The sequence below is a fragment of the Saimiri boliviensis genome, chromosome 14 (assembly GCF_048565385.1).
Source record: "Saimiri boliviensis isolate mSaiBol1 chromosome 14, mSaiBol1.pri, whole genome shotgun sequence".
Classification (NCBI taxonomy): domain Eukaryota; kingdom Metazoa; phylum Chordata; class Mammalia; order Primates; family Cebidae; genus Saimiri; species Saimiri boliviensis.
Window position 1 is genome coordinate 32023967 of NC_133462.1, and position 25764 is coordinate 32049730.

At 46.6% G+C, this 25764-nt stretch overlaps 1 protein-coding gene across 4 annotated transcripts in view; it reads right to left on the minus strand.

Moving 5' to 3' along the window:
- The window catches only part of BRD4 (bromodomain containing 4), a 103129-nt gene that overhangs the window by 34583 nt on the left and 42782 nt on the right, over positions 1–25764 (minus strand). For all 4 annotated transcript variants that reach the window (XM_039466818.2, XM_039466819.2, XM_039466817.2 and 1 more), the window contains exon 2: positions 1365–1683. In XM_039466818.2, the coding sequence (XP_039322752.1) occupies positions 1365–1649 (285 nt within the window). In that variant the 5' untranslated portion in view covers positions 1650–1683. The remainder of the gene's footprint in view (positions 1–1364; positions 1684–25764) is intronic.

The window sequence follows — 25764 nt, forward strand, 5'->3', positions numbered from 1 at the left end:
CCCTGTAGCTTCTGATATGGGCATCTGGGGAAATGCTCTCTTCTGTAGGCCTACTGCCTTCCCAGCAACCCCCAAGGGCCTCAGAGAACTCTGGGTTCCACTCCAGCCCCCAACTACTTCTCTCCTGGTTCTGTGTTATGAGAATGTCACTCTCAACTATGGACCCTGTCCAGCCCAGCTAGACATTGGTGCAGTGAGCTCCCTCAACAGTCTCCCTCCCGCAGGCCACCACAGCTGACTGCCTCCACTCCTCATCTCAGTCAATGAAGACTGTGGCCCCTCTTTTGCCTCTGTACTTTGCCTGAGCCAATTCAAGACCCAGACCCACAGTGCCCTCTTCTGATTATTTTCCCCTGAGTGCATGACAGGTACTCAGTGAACCAGTAACACCAGGAGTTCTTACAAACACATCGGCTTTAAACTTGGGAGTCTAGACGCCTGACAGAGGCTAAGGCCACTCTTACACACGAGTAGCTCTAGTGTGCACACAGCAGCCTGGGTCAGTGGCTGTAACCACCTAATGAACTCACCAGGGGGTGTATGGGACTTGGCAAACAGCAAAGGACCATTTAAAGACAATTAGTCCTTGGTGCTTTAAAGAAAATTTAAAAAATGAAAGCATTTATTCCATCTGCTCCCTGAGGTTCAGTTGGAGAAACAAGTTGTGCTTGCAGAACAGTTTGCTAGGGATATGGGAAAATGGAAGTCTCTCTAGGGAAAGAAAAGAGGGGTGGGCTCACAAAAGCACAAAGAGTGAATGTGCTACAGCCACAGGGAGGAAGGGAAACACCCCTGTGCAGCTGCAACCACAGCTACCTTTCTCCAGCCGGGGGCTGCCTCCACATACTTGCTCCTTGCGACATAATCCACTACCTTTCCCCACCGTGTGCTCTGGGTGACAGTGATCACGATGCCAGGCGACTGCTACTGCAGCAAACAAATCCTCCTCTTACAGTTTGATCAACTACGTCTACTTATCCTTAATCAACTATGTCCACACTTGGGAAAGGGCCAGGATGGCCAAGTGCTCTGACTTCAACTCATCATGGAAGTGGAAATAGATCTGTGGGCCTCCCTTCCTCCCACTGCTTCAACCTCTAAACAGTTTTCCCCAGGACTCCAGTATCTAAGAAATCAGCTATCGTTAAGTCAATTAGCTCGTTCTTTCTCCCCAGTTTCAACTGATCAGAACTGCTGAAACCACTCACTCAAGGGCCCTGCAGCTCACATTATGAATCCAAATGTATCTCCTACCCTGCCCCAGAGTCTGTCCTGACCAGGAGACATGCAGGAGAGAGGAGACCTTGAGGACGGCAGACGGCAGACAGCAGACAGCAGCCCTGGGCCCTACCCATGCTACTCACAGGGAGGTTCAGCTTGACGGCATCCACAGGCTGCTGGAAAGGCCACGCAAACTGGTGTTTCCATAGTGTCTTGAGCACCACTCTGAGCAGGTATTGCAGTTGGTTGGTCTGCCTCTTGGGCTTGTTAGGGTTGGAGGTCTCTGGGGGAGGGGGGTTGGTGCTGGCTGCATTGGCTGGCTGGGGTTGGGCCTGGGCCTGCGTTGTAGACATTTGGGAAGTTTCTAGTCCATCCCCCATTACTGGCAGATTTCTCAATCTCGTCCCAGGGCCGCTCTCCGCAGACATGCTAGTGATCCCATCACATTCTTCACCAGGCACTCTACAAAGGAAGAGAAGAGTCCCCATGAGAGACCAGTTAGCAGATGAACACCGCTTGGAACACCTCAGGCTGTGGGCTCCAAGGGCTGAGCTCCCCTGGCAGCAGCTGGTCAGGTTGGTGAGGGGGGCGGGCAGGAGACACCTCATGTTTTGTCTACAATGTATGTTTTGGTTACAATGTCTTTTCTCCGCAGACTTACCCTCTAGCAGGGAGGAGAGCAGGTACCAACAGAGGCGGCAAAGTGAGGTGGTGAGAGCCCACTAGGAGCCAGCAGGGGTTCTGGGAACTACGGAGGTTATAGGGAAGGAGGTACAATGAAGCCACACCTCACAAACCTGCACATTCCTTTTCCCACCTGTGAGCTTTTAGGAGATGCTGCCTGTGTGTGGAGAAAAATGATTTGCAGGCTCCCAAATATGACATTTACATTAAAATTGTTTGCATTTGTCGCTTACAAAGCATTGAGCTAAGTCAGTAATTCCATTTGATGGGCCAGGCAGGGAGAAGCAGGAAGGTCAGGTCTGCCCATCCGTGGATGGCCCACCCAGTCCACTGCTCAGGGCAAAGCCACAAACTTACTACGAATATTTTCTTGGTAATTTAAATAATGCAGGTTTGCTGAGGAAAGAATCTGTATGTTTACTGCAGATAAGATAAAAATGAATCCATACTAGTCCTACCATTTTCCTAACTATAAGGTGCACCTCCAGTGGCAACACAGGCCCCTGCTGTTAGTGCCTGAGCACCCACTCTGATGCCCTTCCCTCATCTGAACAACCCCTACTGAGGGCCACCCCAACTTTGCAAACCCTGCCAGAAGCATCCTCACAAGAGTGATTCTGAACACCTGTCCAGTTTTTCCAGTGGGACAAACGCCAAGATGAACAGCCCCAAGTCAAGGGTATGCAAGTTTTTATTGCCAAATTGCCCTCCGGAAACACAACCCACCCCTTGCAGTGATGTGAATTTCCATTCTGATGATTCATTCATTTGCTCAGATGTATACTGGCCGTTTGCATCCTTTTTGTGACACTTTTCTACTGGCAGTAAATACATACATATAGTTGGCTTTTTAAACCCAGTTCCAGTAGTAAGAAAAACTCTGAAAGCTAAGGGCTGACTACACCTATCAAGCATCTCTAGTAATAAACCTAAGAGTTCAGTGAGGATACCATTCTGGAATAAACTTTTACTGGGTCCAGAAGCAGCTTTATGCCTATCGCACAGTAGGGACCCTAGCTGACAGTGAATTACTTTTTGTAATTTATTTAAACCAAGGTTACACAAACTTTTTTTGTAAATATGGTTCTGGCAAATAATCCTATTTTAAAAGCACCAAACGGAGAATTTGGTACATAAAGCAAATCCACGGACTAGGCTGTGGAGATAGGCGGCCAGTGAGATAGAAGACACAGGGACAAATGACACCAGCCACATACCCGCTCGCTGGGAACCTTGGATCTAGTGTACCAGTTTTGGTCCACGCATAGATAGATTACAGGACACACCAAGTGACTGGACACAAATATTGGTAGGACGACAGTGATCACAGACAAGGAAACACATTAGTGGGGTTTCAACCCCACTCATATGTGGAGTCGGCTGGAGAGGGCTTCCAGGCAGCATAACCAGCAAGTCCAAAGGGACCAAAGGGGACAAGTGTGATGGAGCCCCATCACAAGAGAAGGGGAGGCCTAAAGGCACCGGGGAAGCCTAGATCCTGGGATAGAGGGTACACAGAGTGAGGCCAAGGAATGCCATGTACTTTGGTTTCTACGAGTACATTTATCCTAGAAAGCAGCTCCAGAAACATACAGCTGATGCTGTGCACCAAGCACATGCCAGCTGACTGATGGCAGGCAGTTGAGGGGGCAGCCCAGCCACAAGGACACAGGTCACCAGGGGGCAAAGCCAAGTTGTCCCAAAAGGAAGCAGCCCCCATACATTTTTCATTAAGCAATGACATTCTGGATATCTCCAAGCACTGTCCCTGAGACAAGATGAGGCCAAGGAAACACTTCTAGTACTTCTGGGTTGTGCCATGCCTGTCTCTTTCCAGAAAGACTTGCGGCAAAGCCAAGGGATGAAGGACTCGTGTGCTGTGGGCCAGTGACCACTCTTCTTCACCTTCTCATCAGGCTCAAACAGGACCTTGAGCCAAGAAAGCTGAATTTTCTTATTATATTTTTCCTTTTTGAGAAAGAGGGTCTGTTACCCAGGCTGGAGTGTAGTTGTGCAATCCTGGCTCACTGCAACCTCTGTCTTCCGGGGGTCAAGTGATTCTCCTACCTCGGCCTCCCCAGTAGCTGGGATCAGCTGTGTGAGACCATGCCTGGCTAATTTTTGTATTTTCAGTAGAGATGGGTATTACCATGTTGGTCAGGCTGGTCTCGAACTCCCAACCTCAGGTGATCCGCCCGCCACAGCCTCCCAAAGTGCTGGGATTACAGGCATAAGCTACCATGCCCAGCCAGAAGCTGGATTGAGGAAAAAAACAACTGTCTACAGGAAACCTGACTCTTGAACCTTGCCTCATTTGGTGTTTTAAGTCACTACAGAAGCCAAAACACCTCTCCCTAGCCAGCCAGCTCACAAGAGATGCACATCAGTTAAATCCTCAACAATGCCAACATTGCTTCTGGCCTCATTGCCACTTTATAGATAGGGAAACCAAGGCAGAGAGAAGTAGCTGACCCAGGAGTGGAAAGACCATGTCTAAGCAGACAGGGTGGCCCAAAACGTTGCATCTGATTCCTGGGCAGTTTAAGTTGGCCTTTAACTAAGGAAGTCCTCACTAGTGAGCTGCACACGCACACATGCACACAGACACACACACACGAAGTGCCCAACACAGTCACGATACAGTGGCCATCATCCTTAACACACACCCATAATGACCAAGGGCAGGCCCCCGACGAAAGAAACTGCTAGAGGTTGTTTGAATGTTAAGGTATGACAAGTTCAACACATGAGACAAACCTGGGAACTAAAAGTACCCCAAAGTTTCTTTAAGGAGGCTCTGAAGATAGCCAGTGAAAGTGACATCTGGCTGGGCTCAGTAGCTGACGCCTATAATCCCAGCACTTCAGGAGGCCAAGAAGGGTGGATCACCTGAGGTCAAGGAGTTTTAGATCAGCCTGGCCAACATGGTGAAACCTCTTTCTACTAAAAATACAAGAAATGAGCCAGGCATAGTGGCAGGTGCCTGTAACCCCAGCTACTTGGGAGGCCAAGGCAGTAGAATTGCTTGAACCCAGGAGGCAGAGACTGCAGTGAGCCAAGACTGCACCATTGCACGCCAGCCTGGGTAACAAGAGTGAAACTACGTTTAAAAAAAAAAAAAAAAAAAAGACCAGCAAGAAAGACAGACATAAAGACAGAAAAGAGACAGAAAGAGGGGGGAGGGAGGGAAAGAAAGAAAGAAAGAGAGACACATTCATGGCCCCACAAGAGGAGTCACCAAAAGATGCCTGTGACTCCTGTTCTGCACTCACTCTAGGCCTGTGTAGCACCTGCACCTCAAGAGGCCACACTGATCTGCTGCTATGCCCGCAGCCTTCCCATGACTACGGAAATTTCAAGAGCCCATTCTTACTGCAGTGACAAGAAACATGAGGAAAACCAATCACTTCTAGTCTGCTATGGGGAAAGAAAGAGAAGTACACTGAGACGTCCTATGTGAGAGCCAGATGACTTTTCCAAGACCCAAATCTGATGAGGTCAGCCTCCATGGTTGAATTCTTCCCCACAGTGGTTGCCCCCAGCCGACACTGCTCCCAGGCCATTAGCATCTATGCTCCAACAACAAATCGGCCACGCCTGTCACCTTCAGCCTTTGATCTGCTACCCCTGCTGCCAGACAAGACAGATGGATAGACAGACCTAGGCTCACAGTCTCTCTCTCTCTGTCTGGCCCACAGCATCTGGTGCTTCCTTAGTCTCCATCTAGTGAGTTCCATGGTCAGCCCCATGGTAGGCACACCTGGGAACCTGCAGGCAGGTTCATCTTTATTTCACTTTTGTCCTCCTACCTAGCACACAGGAGATGTACCCTCAGCAACCGCCCCCAGATTGTCATCCTGGGGCTTCCAGCTAGATCTCAAAGCTCTTGGAAAGAAAAACAGTTCATGCTCTTAACATGGATAATGTGGAGACCACCAGACTGTCACTTCCTCAGGCAACAGGTCCTAACATGCCTTGCTCTGGGACTCAGCGGCTGAGGTGGCATTTTCCCGAGTGATTAGGGAACACTTAAGGGTGAATACCATGGAGGAGAAGGACGGGGCTGCTCTGGCCGTGGACGGGGAGGAAGTGTGTGTGCACTTCTGTGGTGGGGGAGAGGTAGAGGCAGCGGCAAGAGAAGGAATGCCTGGCATAGTTAACAGGAGACAACATTTTCAAAGTTTTCCATTGAAAAGATTAAAAAATGCTGCTCCCTCTCCATTTTCATACTGACTTGTGGCCATTAAAAGCAGGAGCCACCATTGACCATGTTAAGAGTTACCTGAAGGTCAAGGGATAGGAAAAACATTTTGCTTATTGTTTCCAATCCAAAGAAGGCTACATAATTGAACTGGATGTCCTATTTTTGTATCTACCTCTAACAGATAGATATGTTCTCAGTGCAGAAGAAAAGGATGAAGCGAGGTTAGACAAGGCCATGGTTGCCAAACTGAGTACCCAGGTGCCCTGGGGAAGTCATGGTAAACTCAGATGGCACTGCAGAAGTATTAGTACAAGGCAATTGATCATTTCAACATCAGATTGCATTATACCCCTTTCAACAATGTCATGGCTTGCAACACTTGGTGATCAGCAATTGCTATAATAAAAAGCAAAGACTGCCTTGGCGCAGTGGCTCATGCCTCATCTCAGCATTTTGGGAGGCCAGGGCAGGTGGATCACCTGAAATCAGGAAATTGAGACCAGCCTGGCCAACATAGTGCAACCCTGTCTCTATTAAAAATACAAAAACAAAACAAAACAAAACCAAGGTGTGGTGGTTTACATCTGTGGTCCCAGCTATTTGGGAGGCTGAGGCAGGATAACTGCTTCAACCCAGGAGGCAGAGGTTGCAGTGAGCCAAGATGGCACCACCATATTCCAGCCTAGGTGACAGAGTGAGACTACACCTCAAAACAAACAAACAAAATAAGCAAAAGTTACATAAAAATATATAAAAATCAACATTAACAGGAAACACAGGTAGTGACACGCAACCTGGTTCTGAGGTTTGAGGATCTGCGTGGTGTCCAACAGGCAGACACAACCTTTAGAAAGTAACTATGGGCCGGCACAGTGGGTCACACCTGTAATTCCAGCACTTTGGGAGCTTGAGGCAAGTGGATCACTCAAGGTCAGGAGTTCGAGACCAGCCTGGCCAATCCAGTGAAACCCTGCCTCTACTAAAAATACAAAAAAATAGGCCGGGCGCGGTGGCTCAAGCCTGTAATCCCAGCACTTTGGGAGGCCGAGGCGGGTGGATCACGAGGTCAAGAGATCGAGACCATCCTGGTCAACATGGTGAAACGCCGTTTCTACTAAAAATCCAAAAAATGAGCTGGGCATGGTGGCACATGCCTGTAATCCCAGCTACTCAGGAGGCTGAGGCAGGAGAACAGGAGGCGGACATTGCGGTGAGCCGAGATCGCGCCATTGCACTCCAGCCTGGGTAACGAGCGAAACTCCGCCTCAAAAAAAAAAAAGATGCAAAAAACAAAAAATCCAAAACAAGTTCAGAAAGTTTGAACACTTTCTGCAATGATTAAGTCCCTACTTGCAAAGTGGATGGCAGCAGGCCCTCTTCATTGGCATCCTCCAACAAGGCAACGTTCTCTTCATCGCCTACCCCAATTAGCTCCTATTCTTTGACAGGGCTTTCAGGGTCTCCAGACAGGCTTTGTTCTGAGCCCACTCATCACAAAGAAGCCTGGCCCCAAGCAACCTTTTCCCAGACCAGGAAAGGGGATTAGAAAGCAAATAGAGATAGATACAGACATGCAGGGCAGGCTTAGTTCTGGGACTCTGAAGGCAAGCTAGAGAAGAAAAGAGAAAGATCACAAACAACCGCCCAGAATCTGTGGATTGCTGGAGATTGAGTTCCCAGTTCCAACCATCCAACCTTGGTTTTCACTGAGAAAACCAAGTGGGTTGGGACCAGCTATATTCTGCATTTGTGTTTCTACCTCAAGTCCTGGCCTCCCAGTGGGCCTCCTGAAACCCAAGTGATCCTACTTCCATTCTGTCTGATCTTTTCAGACTCATCCGTCTCCTAAAGTGACGGAGCACACTGGCAGAAAGACGCCAGAGAAGGCAGGAGCGGTCGCCAAGATGATGGCTGGTTAACAGAAGGCTTTCTGAACTCTCCCGTAAAATATGGTGACCACACTTAGCACAGATTTACACAAGCCATCATCACACAAACATGCACTAGGGCCTAGCTAAGCTCCACAGTAGCTACCTGTCACTTCCTAGGCTGATGCTGTTATCTGGCACTTCATCTATACTGGCTTGGTTATCCACACAGCAACTCTAAAGCGCAGGCTGCAACTTCATAATCTTCATCATCATTCTCATGGTGACAGTGGCAGAGTGGATGGTGGCCTGGTTAGCTGCACGTCACTTGGAGCAGCATGTGCTTCAAGTCCTCTGCTCTGCAGCTGTCTCCACTCACCAAGCACAGTGGCAACACCTCCAAGGGGCAGAGGCTCATCACCCCACACTGTCTTTGGCTTGGACTGTAGCACCATACTTTGCTGTACACATCAGTGGCCTGCCTTCTCCACAGAAGCAGCTGAGTGCCATGTGGCCCATAAGCTGGGTCTTAAGTCAGACTTTCAGCAGTAATATTTCCAAAGAATTTCATCCTCATAAACAAATCAGGGCTGAGACCACTTCCTACAGCACCTGACCATCTGCTTGCAATGAGATACCCCATGTCATAGGCGAAATCTAAAACATACTATTCTGCTGAAGCTATGAGGTATGGGAGAGCAACGGGAAAGGACACCAAGTTATCATTCACGCTTCCCAGGCAGTAAGATGCCTGTGGCGACATGGCTTAAATTTGTTTTATTCCATACAGAGTGCTAGCCAATGCCAACTGACTACAGTCCCTTATGAAATCACAAGGTCACACAGTCGCACATAACCTTCAGGTAGAGGAGGTCACCTCTCTACTGCTCCTAGGCTCTTGTATAAACAAGTATTTGTGGGGAATGCTAGATTCTGCCCAGGGACAAACACAAGGGGATGAGGGACCCTGACTGGTAAAAGCCTGGTAATTCCTCAATACTATTCATTTACAGCAATTTACATCTTATCTTGTTCTAGAAACATCTTTGCTGAAATGCTGTTTACACAACATCAATATCAGAAGGTCTATTCCCCTCCTAGGCACTAGAGCCTCGGCTTCTTCAAATTCATGACTGCTTCAAATTCATGACGCAGCCCTGTTCAATTGTGCAATCTATGTCAGTGGGGAAGCACAAACAGGATTACTTTTCTATCTGACCGGCTCAGGCAGCTGGTGAGAACAGCACTCGTCAGCCAGACTGCGCTGCCTGGAGCCGGGCCAGTCCGAGGCAGCTCTTAGAAGCCTTAATTCTCCTTCATGCAGCTTGTACACACCCTGCCCCCAACCCCTTGGACCAGCCAAGTGGTGGAGCCCCATTACCTCTGACTGTGCGGTACCACAGACCCTGCAGCTTGCCTTGAATCAGACAAGCCAAGGCAGAGATATACCAGCATTCCTGCTAAGAGAGAGTGTCAGCCACACTCGTGCTCTCTGTCCCCCACTGGAGGGGACACAGGCACGCAAGGACCTTGTAGCCAGGAGGACCAGGAAACTAGGCAGGCCACAATCCCACCAACCAGAATCCCAGTCTCTCTGCTTTAGAAACTCATCAGCAGGCTAATTAAACTAGGAGCACTGAAAACGCTGCAACAACTTTTCCCTGCAAAAGCTGCCAGCAGCTGGAGGGACAAGTGGCTCAGGTACAGTGAAAGGTTTCATTGTTACAGGCGGGTTACGTCATGTTGCTGACAGTTAAATCTGGGTGGATGGATTCATGAATGTACAATGTTCCTGGGAAAAGCATGCAGCAAAAACAAAACAAAACCAAACCTTGACATAGACAGGATCAAAACTTTTGGGTTTGCTGGACACGGCTCATGCCTGTAATCCCAGCACTTTGGGAGGCTGAGGCAGGTGGATTGCCTGAGCTCAGGAGTTCAAGACCAGCCTGGGGAATGCGGTGAAACCCAGTCTCTACAAAAATACAAAAAAAAATTAGCGGGGTATGGCGGCATGCGCCTGTAGTCCCAGCTACTCAGGAGGCTGAGGCAGGAGAACTGCTTGAACCCAGGAGGCAGAGGTTGCAGTGAGCCAAGATCTCACCAGTGCACCCCAGCCTGGGCAACAGAGGAAGACTCTGTCTCCAAAAATAGGGGAAAAAAAACCAACAACAAAAAACTGTTGTGTTGGGCCGGGCGCGGTGGCTCAAGCCTGTAATCCCAGCACGTTGGGACGCCGAGGCGGGTGGATCACAAGGTCAAGAGATCGAGACCATCCTGGTCAACATGGTGAAACCCCGTCTCTACTAAAAATACAAAAAATTAGCTGGGCATGGTGGCGCGTGCCTGTAATCCCAGCTACTCAGGAGGCCGAGGCAGGAGAATTGCCTGAACCCAGGAGGCGGAGGTTGCGGTGAGCCAAGATTGCGCCATCGCACTCCAGCCTGGGTAACAGGAGTGAAACTCCGTCTCAAAAAAAAAAAAAAAAAAACTGTTGTGTTAAAACATATTCCAGCAGGGGCAGGCTAGGCTACCTTTTCCTATAAAGGACCAGAGAGCAAATACTGTCAGCTGTGCAGGACAAAGTCTGTTAAAATAGTCCATTCTGCCATCGTAACAATAAAGCAGCCACAAATAATCCTGAAAGAAATGAGCCTCACTGAGTGCGAATAAAAGTAACTGGGCTGTAAGCCATAATTTGCAGCCCATTCCACAGATTTCTCGACTTTGTGAAGGGGAGGGGGAATGCGTATGTTACATTAGAAAAGCAGAATGAGGCCGGGCCCGGTGGCTCACGCAGTCAAGAGATCAAGACCATCCTGGTCAACATGGTGAAACCCCGTCTCTACTAAAAATACAAAAAATTAGCTGGGCATGGTGGCGCATGCCTGTAATCCCAGCTACTCAGGAGGCTGAGGCAGGAGAATTGCCTGAACCCGGGAGGCGGAGGTTGCGATGAGCCGAGATCGCGCCATTGCACTCCAGCCTGGGTAACAAGCGCGAAACTCTGTCTCAAAAAAAAAAGAAAAGCAGAATGAAGGGCCGGGCGCAGTGGCTCAAGCCTGTAATCCCAGCACTTTGGGAGGCCGAGACAGGTGGATCACGAGGTCGAAAGATCAAGACCATCCTGGTCAACATGGTGAAACCCCGTCTCTACTAAAAATACAAAAAAAAATTAGCTGGGCATGGTGGCACGTGCCTGTAATCCCAGCTACTAAGGAGGCTGAGGCAGGAGAATTGCCTGAACCCAGGAGGCGGATGTTGTGGTGAGCCGAGATCGCTCCATTGCACACCAGCCTGGGTAACAAGAGCGAAACTCCGTCTCAAAAAAAAAAAAAAAAAAAGGAAAAGCAGAATGTAAAAACACAGACAAGACAAAATTAGCTAACGATGCCAACTGGGTGGGCACACAGACCTACAGAATGAAGTTGGAGGTGGTGGCAGGTGTGTAGATGACACCACCAACTTACAACTGAAGACCAACCAACCACCCAGCAAAAATGTAAAAACTACTGAGTCTCTATGCAATCTGTCTGTCCCCTTTCACAAGCCCGTACCGGCCTCTTGGTGTCTGTCTACTTCTACCTGATTGAGCTGGTCCTCCAGGCACTACACCTAGCCAAATTAAAGGCTGAAAGATTATGACAGAAATATGTCATTAATTCAAACTATGCATTCTCACTGACTCAGCTGTGCCCTTCACAGGTAAGAGTGACATTTTCTCCTGGTTGCCTCTTAGCCATTACCACCGTTGGGCGCAGTGGCTCATGGCTGTAATCCCAGCACTTTGGGAGGCCGAGGTGGGTGGATCACGAGGTCAACAGTTTGAGACCAGCCTGACCAACATAGTGAAATCCCATCTCTACTAAAAATATAAAAATACAAAAATGAGCCAGGCATGGTGTGTGTGCCTGTAATCACAGCTACATGGGAGGATGAGGCAGGAGAAATCGCTTGAACCTGGGATCTGGCAGTTGTGGTGAGCTGAGATCGAGCCACTGCACTCCAGCCTGGGCAACAGAGTGACTCTCCATCTCAGGGAGGAAAAAAAAGCCATTACCCCATCTCTTTTACCTGCCTTCACTTTACACCTTTTTAGTTATCATCTTTTTCAACAGAACTGGTGTGGGTGATGTGGCACTGAGATTTATCCACACCATAATGTGAATCACAGCTGGACATGCTGGCACACAGAGTCCTAAGCTCTGGGGAGGCTAAGGCTGGAGGATCACTTGAGCTCAGAAGTTCGAGGCTGCCGCCACTGCACTCCAGCCTAGGTAACAGAGTAAGACTCTGCCTTTAATAATGATAATTACGAAACACAGTATGACATGACTCTAAATTTATGGATTGAAACCCTGCTTTGAGAGAGACTCCAAGATGGCCGGAGACCAATGCATATCACAATGTGGGGGCTGGCAGTGAGCTGGGCACTTCACTCTGCTTAAGAAGGGTATTTCCTAGGAGGAAGGAAACACAGGGACACACTGGAGAATGAAAGACTCTACAAAGGCACCAAGAGCGGGGAGGAAGTTCACTTCTTAGCACAAATAATTAAAATGAGATGAAAGTTTAAGAGTAAAAAACAGGTTTAAACTCAGTCTTGGGCTGCCCCTGGTGTCAATCAGAACATTTCTCAGGATGACATCACACCGGTCTTCTGGAATTTTCCCATCTCAAACAAAAGCATGAGAACTAAGCTCATAATCTTCATTTAAGTTTAAAACTGTATGCCAACTTCCATGTAAGTAGTCAAGATCATGCCCTTTGGGAATTTGGGAAGCCAAGAGGGAGATGAGTGAATGACAATCTGCATGGTTCATGACCACACTGCCAGGGGCTGCAATGTTCCAAAACGCACCAGCTTAACCCACAGGCCTGTTACGCATAAGTGGAAACAAAACTGAGCTCCTGAAACAGACCCACAAGTGGGAAAGCTGTTATTTCAATCAACTGCTCTAAATTTCACCCACTGGGAAGCAGCCTGGATGGGTAAGCCAAGAGTGTATCATGCCTCTAAGTTTCTTCTCAAAGCAGCAAAGCAGCTGCTGGCTGACTCAAGGTGTCCTTGGAACCTGCCTACACTCACTGGGGACACAAAGGGTACAGGGCTAGCACAAGTGTTTCTAGAGACACCATGACCCAACACACCCAGCAACATTTTAACCATGACCACCAAGAGCCCGTGCTGGGTGGGAAAGCCAAACTAGACCTTTGATGGCCATGAGGAGAGATAGGGCCATGCCAAGAAGCCAGGAATACACACATGAAAGGCAATGACACACACTGTACTCAGGGTGCAGAGATACTGGAGCCTGCGTATCTTGATGAAGAGGTGATGTTAATCTTTTCTTCAATGATCTTTTCTTCAATGATATTACCCTGGGCACTTCATTGTAATTTTAAAAGAAAGATCTGGAAAAAAGGTTATAGAAGTCAGTGTTCACACACTCAAGAAGTGTCTTCAGGCAAGATGACTTTTCTTCTCATCTTGCCCTCACCACTCATCAACTACAGAATCCAATCTATGGGGAATCAGGGGGAGGAAAAGCATGGCTTTTTTTTTTTTTTTTTTTTTTTTGAGAAAAGGGAACACAGAAAGCTACGCTAAATTAACATCAAGGCTTCCAGCTTCCAAAGACCCTCAAGTTCCTGGTTGACAAAGTAGGAACTGAAGACTGACCTAAGGCCCAAAGATGACCAGTCAGTGAGAGTGGACAGTGTCTAAATTGCTGGATTTATATCTGATACACACCAACAAGGGTACACAAAAGGCCATTCCTACATCTTCTTTGATGGTCAATGCTGTCCTAGGCCAAGGGGTCCCCACCTTCCAGGCAATGTTAACCTCACTTTCAGGCTTCTCTTTCTTCAGGTAAAAACAAGCCAGCCAGATAACTCCCTCCATGCACTGCTGGGAGGCCTTCTTGCAGACTGAGTCCATCATACAAGAAGCAGACACATCCAGCGTCTACTTCTGTCCAGACAATCGACCTGAATCGGCTGCAGAGGGATGCTTGGATGTAAACAGCTGTCATCCTCTCATCTCAGTAACTTTCAGAATATAAAAGCAGCAGAATAAAATGAAACTTAAACCATTTCAGATGAGAACAGCTAAGGAAGCAAAAAACTTGGCAGGGATCTATCGCTTTATGAGAACCATGTTCTTGTCTGCCTTTAATTCCACCCTAACTTCCACAAAATAAGTAACTCACAGAAGTCAAGCCGCCCAACTCTCACCCTGACAGGTCAGTGTATGGAGGTGCTGGAGAGAAAAGACACAAAGCGTGCCTCATCTCCTCAGCACCCTCCCTCCTGTCTCCAGTGTTTGTAGGCTGCAGTCACTTGAAGAGCAGCCCTGGATGCTCTGCCCCAAGGGAGCCTCAGGTGCAGCCGAACTGGCATCTTGCAGACTCAAGAGTCCATCATACTACCTAAGTTTACTCCCCTACAGATGTGGCCAGCTTGTCCTTTGAGTCCACTGAAGAGTAACAGCCACTTACTGGTAAGGAACTTTGAGACCGACAGAAACCAAAACCCAGGGCAGAGACTATCACACTCCCAAGGAATGCCTCATCACCCTTCTACTAAAAATGTGACTGGATTCAGGAGTTCAAGTCCAGACTGGGCAACATGACAAAACCATCTCTACCCAAAATACAAAAAATTAGCTAATTTTTTTTTTGTATATTTGGTAGAGATGGTTTTGCACACCTATGGTGTGCACACCTGTGGTCCCAGGTACTCTGGAGGCTGAGGAGGAAGGATGGTGCACACCTCTGGTCCCAGGTACACTGGAGCCTGGGAGGCAGAGCCGAAAATGTGCCACTGCACTCCAACTTAAGTGACAGAGTGAGACCCATGTCAAAAAACAAGCAAAGGGAAGAAATACCTAAGGATGCAGAAATAAGGTACATCAGATAAAGCTTTAGACTCGAGTCTAGCATACAGAATGAAAGAATAAAAGAAAACATGCACATCCCTGAGTAGAAAAAAGATGGCAAGATAATAGATATCTTTGGCTAATTTTTATTACTACTTTATACATGTTTTTTCCAACTCCATGAAACACCATGTACACATAGTTATCAATCAGAAACTAAGGGGAAAAATACTTTAAAGGAGGACTTAAATGGCCAGGATGGGTGGGAGCCCAAGGCACAGCAGGAGAGACACGTGGCTTAGTCAGGATGGTGCCCACTCTGAGTTTAATAACTGCTTTAGTGGGCGTGTGTGGGGAGAGTCAGAGAGCAACATGCTGGGCAACATGAGGTCCACGGGCCTTCCCCAGCTTCCTATGTCATTCCTAGGTTCTCTCAGATGCCATGCTGGGCTTGCCTCGTCCAGGGAGGGAGCCTTATCAAGCAGGTGCCCCATTACCCAATGCCCAGTTCTTACCATGCCTCTGTCCTGTCTTCGGACCCACGGCCAAAAGCCAGACAGTAGGGGGCAAAGGTCTTTCCTCAGGTATCCAGTAACACAAATCAGTCCAGTCCCCTCCACCCCCAGCAGATGAGGAAAGCAGTAGAGCTCCTTCCCTGGCCTAACATGGAGGAGCCAGCATGGTGCTATAACAAGGCCATAATCAGGCACCATGGTATCACAGGGTGGAGGCCTTATTAGCACAGAAGATGAGAAAGAGACTTCAGCAGCAGAGACGGGGAAGTAAGAGGGGGATCAGGTGCAGGGCATGAGAAAGGAAGATGGCTGGTGCATGGAGGAAGTGGAACTCCATGCTTGCACATCTGTGCATATCCAACAGAAATCTAATGTGGCTACTCGGGCTATTTTAAATTTTCTAGGAGCCACATTAACAGAGAAAGTAGGTAAGTTTATGAGTGTATTTCACTGAACTCAACATATCCAAAACACCATTTCAACATGTAAATGTGTAACATTTTTTCTCCCCACTAAATCTGTGAAATCTACGTGTGTATGCCCCACAGTCACAGCACAATTTGGGTGCTTTTTTTTTTTTTTTTTTAAGACGGAGTTTTGCTCTGTCACCCAGGCTGGAGGGCAATGGTGCTATCTTGGCTCACTGCAACCTCCCCCTCCTGAGTTCAAGCGATCCTCTTGTCTCAGCACCCCAGTAGCTGAGATTACAGGCACCTGCCACCATGCCGGGCTAATTATTGTATATTTAGTAGGAACAGGGTTTCACCATGTTGACCAAGCTGGTCTTGAACTCCTGACCTCAGGTGATCCACCCACCTAGGCCTCCCAAAGTGCTGGGATTACAGGCGTGACCCACCACACCCGGCCTCGGGTGCTAAATTTTTATGCAAAATATGTGATCTGCATTTAGATTCCATAAAACTTGCAGCTAAAAAAGTAGATTCACATACTCAAGGTATCCCCAACACATCTGAATATTTTTCATTAACTCAATTGAGCATCAGTTTTGAAAATTAAGTAGAACTTGATTAAAGTAATTCATTTCCTCAGTAGCACTAGCCACATTTTTTGATGCTCAAAAGACACGAGGTTAGTGCTGACCTCTGAAGATCTACGATTTACTGGCTAGGAGGGGAAGGGCAGGCATTTTTAAAACTCTGCTCTGGGGCCACGGGGATGGGGAATACTACACATTCAGGCTGGTTAGACCCCAGTCAGTTTCATACCCACCACATTCATTACCCACAAACCCACCTGTGCTTTAAATCAACCTGCTCAACTAAATATACCTATGTAAGAGAAAACATTAACATAGCATTACTATTAACACATCACCTGTGATGTGTGAACCTGTGTGAGTGGGAGAAACACATGGGAACTATCAACATGGGATACAATCATTGTTGAGTTTCCCGTATGCAAAAATATTTATGTTTCAGACGACAGTATCTTTAATCTTTTTAAAAAGAAATAGTAACAACTTTAATAACCTCATGGCAAAATAAATGTAACATAAAATCTACCACTTAAACAATTTTTTTACTCGACAGTTTGGTGGCATTAAGTACATTTACACTGTTATGCAATCAGGATCCAGAACCTTTGAATTTACGTTTTTTTTTTTTTTTTTTTTTTTTTTTTAAGACAGGGTCTTGCTATGTTGCTCAGACTGGTCTCAAATTCCTGGGCTCAAGCAATCTTCCTGCCTAAGCCTCCCAAAGGGCTGGGACTATAGATGAACCACCACACTGGGTGCTTCAGAACTCGTTCACCTTGCAAAACAAAATCTGTAGCCTATATATCCATTAAATAATTCCAGCAACCACCATTCTACTTTCTGTCTCTATGAAAAGTGACTCCTATCGGTACCTCGAGTGAGTGAAATCACACAGTATTTGTCCTTTTGGGGTTGTCGTATTTCACTTGGCATGATGTCTTCAAAGTTTATCCACATTGTAGCACCTCTGAATTTTCTTTTTGTTTTTAAAAGAGAATCTCTCCCTTTGTCACCCAGGCTGGAGTGCAGTGGTGTGATATAGGCTGACTGCAACCTCCACCTCCCAGGTTCATCAATTCTTGTGCCTCTGCCTTCTTGAGCAGCTAGGACTACAGATTAGTGCCACTATGCCTGGCTAATTTCTGTTGTAGAGATGGGGTTTCACCATGTTGGTCAGACTGGTCTCAAACTCCTGACCTCAGGTGACCTGCCTGAATTTCATTCCATTTTAAGGCTGATTATGATTAATACTTCACATTTTGCCTATTTATCCATCCATCAATGGACATGGTCATACAAATGCATGTTCCAGTCCCTGCTTTCAAAAGAGAATGCCCTTAAGAGATGTTTGCTGAAGTACATAAGAATTAATATCACATCTGCAACTTTGAAAGGATTTATGGAGGGCTGGGAAGGATCACCTGACGCTAGGAGTTCTAGGCTGCAGTGAGCTATATAATCTGCACTCCAGACTGGATGACAGAGCAAGACCCTGTCTCAAAAGATAATAAATAAATAGAAGGAAAGAACTGAAAAACAGGATCCAGTTATAAACTTGGACAATTACCCATCAAAAGTCAGCTCCTACCCAGAAGCTGTTTAAGAGGCACAAGCAGAATTCAGCCAGAACTACAGACACTGCTCTAAGCCCATCCACACCCTCAGCTGACTTCTCCTGCTGGTGTGCAGATAACAGAACACGTTCACAGTCTTCTCTTGTTCTTACCAAACCAGCCGAGCAGCTGGTGCTACACAGGCTGGTGTGCTGCCCACCAGACATGCAGGGCTGCTGAAAGGAGGAAGTCAACGCCCGAGGGTGGCCACTAAGCAAAGTGGCCGGTGCCTGCCCCAGCAGATTGAGGAGGGCTGAGTTCTGAGCAGACTACTCTGTGAATGGCATGAATGAGCTCTTTCACTGGCATCAGAGAGAGAACATGCAACAGTATCATCTGCTGAGGGGAGGGAAAGGTCAGAGGAGCAGGCACCGACTCCTTAGCCCTCCACAGCCACCAGGTCCCCACTGTGCCAAGGCAGCTGCAACAGGCAAGCCCCCTCCTCCTCCTCTGAACATGAGAGCTAAACAAAGTCAGGTAGTTTCTTGGTTCATTACCCAGGGAAAGCAAACTACAGAGCCACATTAGAAATGCTTCATGTCTTTTACCTCTGGTTACCTTTGTTCAGCAGCTGCCGACTTCCCAGCCCAGGCCCCACAGTTCTATTTCTGCGTTCTGACAACTAGTGCCCTGAGGCAGAGGCCGTGCCCTGAGGCAGAGGCCAGGCCCTGAAGAGACAACCTAGGCAAGCTTGAGACGTTTCTCCCATGACCTTTCCAAATGATTCCAGTAGAAGGCTAGACTCCTTGGCTACTTAAAATCAGAAAATAGATGGGCATTACTTTCCTACTCAAAACCACTCTCATGGTAGCTAGGTTGGTGCGAAAGTAATTGCTGTTTTGGCAAAAAAAAAAAAAAAAAAAAAAAAAGAACCCGCAATTACTTTTGCACCACCCTTACAGATGTGATAAAACCAGGAGAATGGAAGCTAGGAAAGGCCCGGAGAAGTGTGCTTCCAAGGACAATGGAGCCCCCGGTGTCTGGGTTCTGCCCACAGGGCACCATCCACAGCCAAGTCCCTGCCTGCACATACAGGAAGGAAAAGAGGGGCACTTCACAGGATGCTAAAGCCTATCAGCAAGGGGCTCAAGTCAGTGAAGGCTTTCCGACAAAGCAGCCTGAAGGGCAAGGTATAATTCACTTTTTTTTTTTTTTTTTTTTTTTTTTTTGAGATGGAGTTTCGCTCTTGTTACCCAGGCTACATTTTTGTTTTAGTTCTTAGGTTTGGTTTCAAGGCAGGACAGACACATAAAAACCATTTGACTCCCTTAGGCTTAAGTGTGGGGCAGGGGCCACAGGCTGGGCGCATGAATCCCTAATGACAGAGGTGTACGTTACTTCCGAAACGCAAAAAATGAAATCCCTAAGGACTATACTGGGGATATACTGGGGATTAAAAAGAAGCTCCCATCCAGCACCCTCTCCCTCCTGCCCAAATGACATTTAACACCAAGAGTAAGCTGACATGTAGATTATTGGAAGTGTATTCAAAGTCAATGTTAAAAAGTTAGTACTGGACCATTTCAATTCTCTTCAAAACACAGCACAGATTTATAATGGAGTTTTCGGTGTGCCTCCACTAATCCTGTTACCACATTAGAACACAAAGATAGAGTTTGTTCCATTGGCGTTCACTGGTTGCCATAGAAATACCATCAAAATGCATTATACTTTCAGGTGAAGAAATGCATCACGGATACTGAAAAAGAAAAACCCTCATCAAATCCACTACAAACTCAAACCCCTTTAATAATAAATGGGTGCAAGTATCTACCCAGAACAACACCCAAACAGATGTGTTCCAGGCCTGGGGAAGCAATTTCATTCATTTCAAGATACAAAACACCAACCCACAGAAAGATGCTCTGGGCAAACAGCTAATCTGGCCAGGCTGGGACTCTGCCTCAGATGGTAAAGCTTCACAACACAATACACTGGCTTCTCAAAGCCTGCAGTTTTCACATTTCCAGACTGTTCCATTCTTGTACCCATATGTATGAAAACGTAAGTGTAGCCCCCTTCTTCCTCATAAACACAGTCTCCCTCATGAGTTGGGTTCGCTATCTCCAGCGGATGACGTACAAGCTATTATAAATTTGATTTCAACCCAGGGAAAACATTTGAGACATTTTAATAATAAGTGTTCGTTATAAATGAAAAAGAAAAAAGTCTACTGCATTAAAGAGGTAGATGGTATTTTTTTTACTGGTCCCAGATGGCAAGAAGTGGATTTAATGGCACTTCAGATCCTGCAAAACTCCCAAGTCGATGGGTTATTTTAACTGTGACCTGATCATTGCTTATCACACACCACCACCATCCCCATCCCCTTTGCTAACATGTGTCTACTATGCCCTGCTTCAGAAGTGGGTCTATAAAGAGACGGTGTGTGCGTGAAGAACAGACTGCAAATTGGCTCTTGGTTGAGGCTAGCCAAGCAGCAGGTGCCTGGGGATGACTCGGTATTCCCATAATTTGAAGTGTTCCTGGTTTAGGTGAAAACATTGGGAGTTCTGACTCATCCTACTACATATCTTGGGAGACCGTGGGTTCAGGAGATTCAACACAAAGACATCTGCCCTTGTGGGTTCACAGGGACAGAGACACAATCAAGAATGAAAATAACAACTAAAATTAGGAGATGGTAAACACTATGGAAAAAAGAAATGTAGGCAGCACATGGGATGGTGCTTTTAAAATTCCTACTCCTTATGACTTCCATTAAGTGAGGCTCTGTAGTTCCTAATCTCTTCTCATTGTCTCCGTACTATGCATTAAACAGGATGGCAGTCCACCTAGAGAATACATTTTCTCCAGTGGAACATCACATTCACGTGCAAATTGCTCTAAAGCTGGTTCCCCTGATATATAACTATTCTGAACACAGGGGCTTGTGGCTTACTTAAAACCGCAGCTTCCATTTGGTTATAGCATCTTTATACTACCATCTTTAAAGATAATGAGAAAGGACTGAATTTACCTTTGAGAATTAATGTACATATAACAAGAGCAGCTCATTAAGCCAATCCCGTATGACTTCAGTAGTTCACATGCCTCTCCTTTGCCTAGACATTGATTATAACAAGTGTATGTACATTTCCCTGAGTCAAATGAAGGTTCAATCATCCTTGACTCTACCCTTCAGGCAGGTTATAGTGACAGCAAACCCTAGGTTTACACTGTAACAGCCAGAAGGATGGTAATTCCTTCCAGCATATCAGTTATTTTGCTAGGCAGTAACAAAATGATTTGCTAAATAAATTGTAAGCAGTGCTGAATGCCAGCCACTCAGCTCATCAATAACACATTTTTCATTTTACAAATATGTCCCACCTTTAATTGGGAAAGCAAGCCAAAAGGAGACCCGCTAGTTATCACAACATGCCACCATGCCTAATGATCCCACCCTGGTGTTCTCTGTATGCTGGGAATTCTCAGAAGTTACATGGCTCCCACAGGTCAAAGGCAAAAGAGCTTCATTTCATAGCCACCTGGAGGTGCTTTCATGACACTTACCTATGTGTAAGGGTCCCTCTCTGCTGCTGGAAACGCTGGACCCAGAAGCCCTTGGCACTAATTTGGACCACACAATGGACTATGGGGAAAACTGCCTGCCTAATAGGGCATTGTGAGCAAACGAGAAAACCTCTGTAGATGTTTCTTTAAAAAGCCCAAAACATCCCCAAACTAAAAGTCTAGTTTTAGGTTTCACAATTTTGGATGTGAAAGGACCGCAGAAATAGAAGGAGGGAAACTCTGCTCACTGCTGGGTGTTAATGTCCTACTCTCTAACTCCTCTTAGAGTTAAGTGCCCCTGAAAGGGTGCTTCCTGCTAGACCACACCAAGTGCATGCCTGGGTGCCTCCACAACAGCCGTCTACTGTTGATGCCAAAAGTTCAAGGTTATCAATGGCATCACCACTCAAAAGAACGACATTCGGGCTGGGAAAAAAAAAAATTTATATAAGAGCATCTTTAACTGAAAACAAGATTAGCTGAACCTCAGGTGTCAATGTAAAAACTGAAGCTAAAAAACAAGCCTGAAACTATACCGTTTCTCGTTAAAGACACTAAATAGGTTATTTTAAGGGCTCCTGGCTACCTCAGCCCAAACCAGAAGTCCCAGGAGGGTGGCACTGGGTAAGGCCACCAGAAAGCCCACACCACTGAACAGCCTGGCTTATCTCAATTTCCAGGACACCAGATCATTAAGTAGTCCATTAAAAGGAGAATAGCAGTTAAAGGCAAAGGATGGGAAGCAACAGCTGGCAACTTGACAGCAGGAAAGGAGACAGCTACATCCTCTTGCCAAAAGAAAAATCAGCCAAAAGTTTAACCGCCATGGCAGAGGGCAAGAGCTTTAGTCAATCAGTGCAGGCACCACTCCGTTACACTCTCTGGCAGATATGAGTGATACAGTATGGTGTCCCCAAGCTAGCAACCTGAAAGAGGTAAAGTACACGTATGTTTTAAATGTTACTTAATTTATTGTAAAACACACAGAACATAAAATTTGCCATCGTAACAATTTTTAGGTTTACCATTCGGTGGCATTAAGCACATTTACATGGTTGTGCAACCATCAACACTATCCTCCCCTGAAACTTTTTCATCATTCCAAATAGAAACTCAAGCCACTTAACAGTAACTCCTCAATCTCCCTGCTCAGTAACCACTATTCTGTTTATGAATTTGACTATTTTAGGTAATCATGTAAGTGGAATCACAATATTTGCCCTGTGTCTGGCTTCTTTCACTTAGCATAATGTCTTAAGATTCATCCAAGTTGTACCATGTGATATGGTGAAATACACATTTGGTCTTCACTGTCTGCTGGTATACAACTGCTGGGAATCCTCAAAATGGTGTCTTTTTGTATCCCAATGAGTAGACAGACTGATGGCTGGGGGCTCCTGGATAGCCTCAGGCTGGGGGGCGTTGCCAGAGGAAACGAATCATCTGATTAGAAAGCTGCGACTTTCACTTTCAGCTCTACCTCCGAAGTGGGAGGAGTAAGTGTTAGGTTAAACTGAACATCATTTGTCAATGATGTAATCAATCATACATATGTAACAGGGCCTCCAAAAAAACGAGAAGAACAGAGGCCAGAAAGCTTCTCAAAGATGAACACAGGAAGGCTCCCACACTCAGAGAAGGCACTGAAGTTCCGTGCCCCTTCCCCTGTAACTCGCCCTATGCAGCTCTTCATCTGCACCCTTTGTGACATCCTTTATAATAAACTGCTCAGTGTTTCAGTTCTGTGCCACTCTATTAACTGAATCCAACCAAGGAGGGGGTCGTGCAAACTCCCTTTAATATATGTGGCCAGTCAGAAGGACAGGCAAAAACAATCTGGGGTTTGTGCTCAGCACCTGAAGTAGGAGACAATCTTGTGTGACTGAGCCCTCAATCTGTGGAATCTGATACTATCTCCAGGTAGAGAGTGTCAAAACTGAATTAAGGTGTCTACTGAAGAAGTGAGCTCACTGAAGCTGGTATCCACTGAAGAACTGAAATGACTGGCTGTTAGTGGGGAGAAATCCCCACACATTTCTTGGTGATCAGAGGTCACAGAAGTTTTTTGTGTTGGGTGCTGAGTGAGAATTTTTTAACAAATAAAAATCATGTGGTTTTTTAATTACCCTATATCCACAGAGAGTATATGTCAGAACTGCATTCCTTTTTAAGGCTGAATAATATTCCATTGTATGGTGGGTCATATTTTGTGTATCCATTCATCTGTGACAGACATCTGGATTGCTTCTACCTTTTGGCTACTGTCAACAGTGCTGCTATAAACAATGAAGGCACACTCAGTTTATCTCAGGACAAAGTTTCCCCTCTCAAATGACTAGCAGAAAGAGCTTCAGCCTTCTTCTCAGATTTCCTCAGGACTGAAATGCAGCCCAAATTAGTCACCTGGGCCTGAATGAACCAGACCACCATTCTTTCTCTCCATTCTCAGAATAAGGAGGTGATTCCGCGATGAAAACAGCAAAGGAAAACTCCAGGAGCAAGTATAAATAAAAGTATTTAGCCAAACATGTCCAAGAAGAGTCTGCAGCTTGCCCAGGCTCCGTCTCTTCTCACTAGACTGTGTGGCTTCTGGATTCTCTCTCTTTTTTTTTTTTTGAGACGGAGTTTTGCTCTTGTTACCCAGGCTGGAGTGCAATGGCGCGATCTCGGCTCACCGCAACCTCTGCCTCCTGGGCTCAGGCAATTCTCCTGCTTCAGCCTCCTGAGTAGCTGGGATTACAGGCACGCGCCACCATGCCCAGCTAGTTTTTTGTATTTTTAGTAGAGACGGGGTTTCACCATGTTGACCAGGATGGTCTCGATCTCTCGACCTCGTGATCCACCCGCCTCGGCCTCCCAAAGTGCTGGGATTACAGGCTTGAGCCATCGTGCCCGGCCCCTGCTTCTGGATTCTCAAAACACAGCACCCAGCCCAGGTTGAGGCCTGGTACAAAGCTGCACTGTACATAACTGGCAGCATCAGGGAAACATTACAAAAACACTGATGCCTGAGCTCCTTTCTCAGAAAGATTCCAACAAAAAAGGGTCCCGGCTGGGGGCCAAAGTACTGGGATTTTTAAAAGCTCCCAGATGATTCTAACATTTAAGACATGATTTTGAACCACGGCACAATCATGAAATGCAGCACCTTGCTAGGACACACCAGGAGTCTGAGTTTTAGCAAACGTAACAAACCTAACAATTTTCTTATAATCTGAAACTAAACATTTCTGTGTTGAGTAAAACATAAACAAAAACGCCAAGGCAAAATTGTTCTTGTTCCCTTGCATGTCTGCAGCTGTAACTGATAAAGGTCTGGACATGCAGTTTACAGCAGAGGAGAGAGACTGTGGCTGCTCTGGATACATCTGAAGGACAGGCACCCAGCCCTCACACGGTGCTTTCCATTGGCTAGGTGGAAACACTTTCTATGAAGATTTCCTAGGCCCATTTACTTCCTCTCCACTCCAAAAAGGGATAAGAAGAGAAATGTTGGTAAGTGATTTTTGCAGCTAGCACTGAACATAAGTGAAGCTTGGTTATCTTGCCACCTGGAAGGTTACCTGAGGGGAGAATGACACTAAAGGAACTGGCCCAGAAATGCAGGGCTAATTTTGTTCCCTTTTCCCACTATTTTTGCAGAAATCTTGTCAATATACCACAGGCAGCCAATAGCTCAGGAGAGGCTTGTGTTCCAAAGTTTCATTGAGCCAATTCTTGGGACTTCTTTGCTGGTTTCTGAGGGAACAATGTTGTAAATGATGGCTGGGTACCATGGCTAATCCAGAATGAACAGAACTGCTGATCTCAAGAGCCTGGGGCTCCAGGGCCTGGCTGACATCCAAGATGCCTAGGATACAGAGAGCCAGTGAGGGGCATCTGAAGCCCTGTGCGGTGAAGTAGCACGCAGTCAAGGACACTGAAAGGTGTGCAGGCTGCACCAAGCCCCACGCCCAGAAGGCCATTCACAGACCAAAGCACATGACCAGCTCCAAAACGAAGATAAAACTACAGTTTAACTATGAATATGTTCCCTGACTGTCTCAACACTCAACACCATACTACTTACCATTTTATGCTGTTTACAATTTCCTAGCCTGCTATTAAATAGAGGTTTCATGAAGGGGAACAACAGCCCAGAGGACAAACCACATTGTTGAAACAGAACCTCTATCCGTCCCAGAAAACTCAGCTTGCTGAAGAAAGCTGTGCCATGTCCCACTGCAGCCTGAAAGTGCCACAGTGTATGTCTGGTGTCTATGC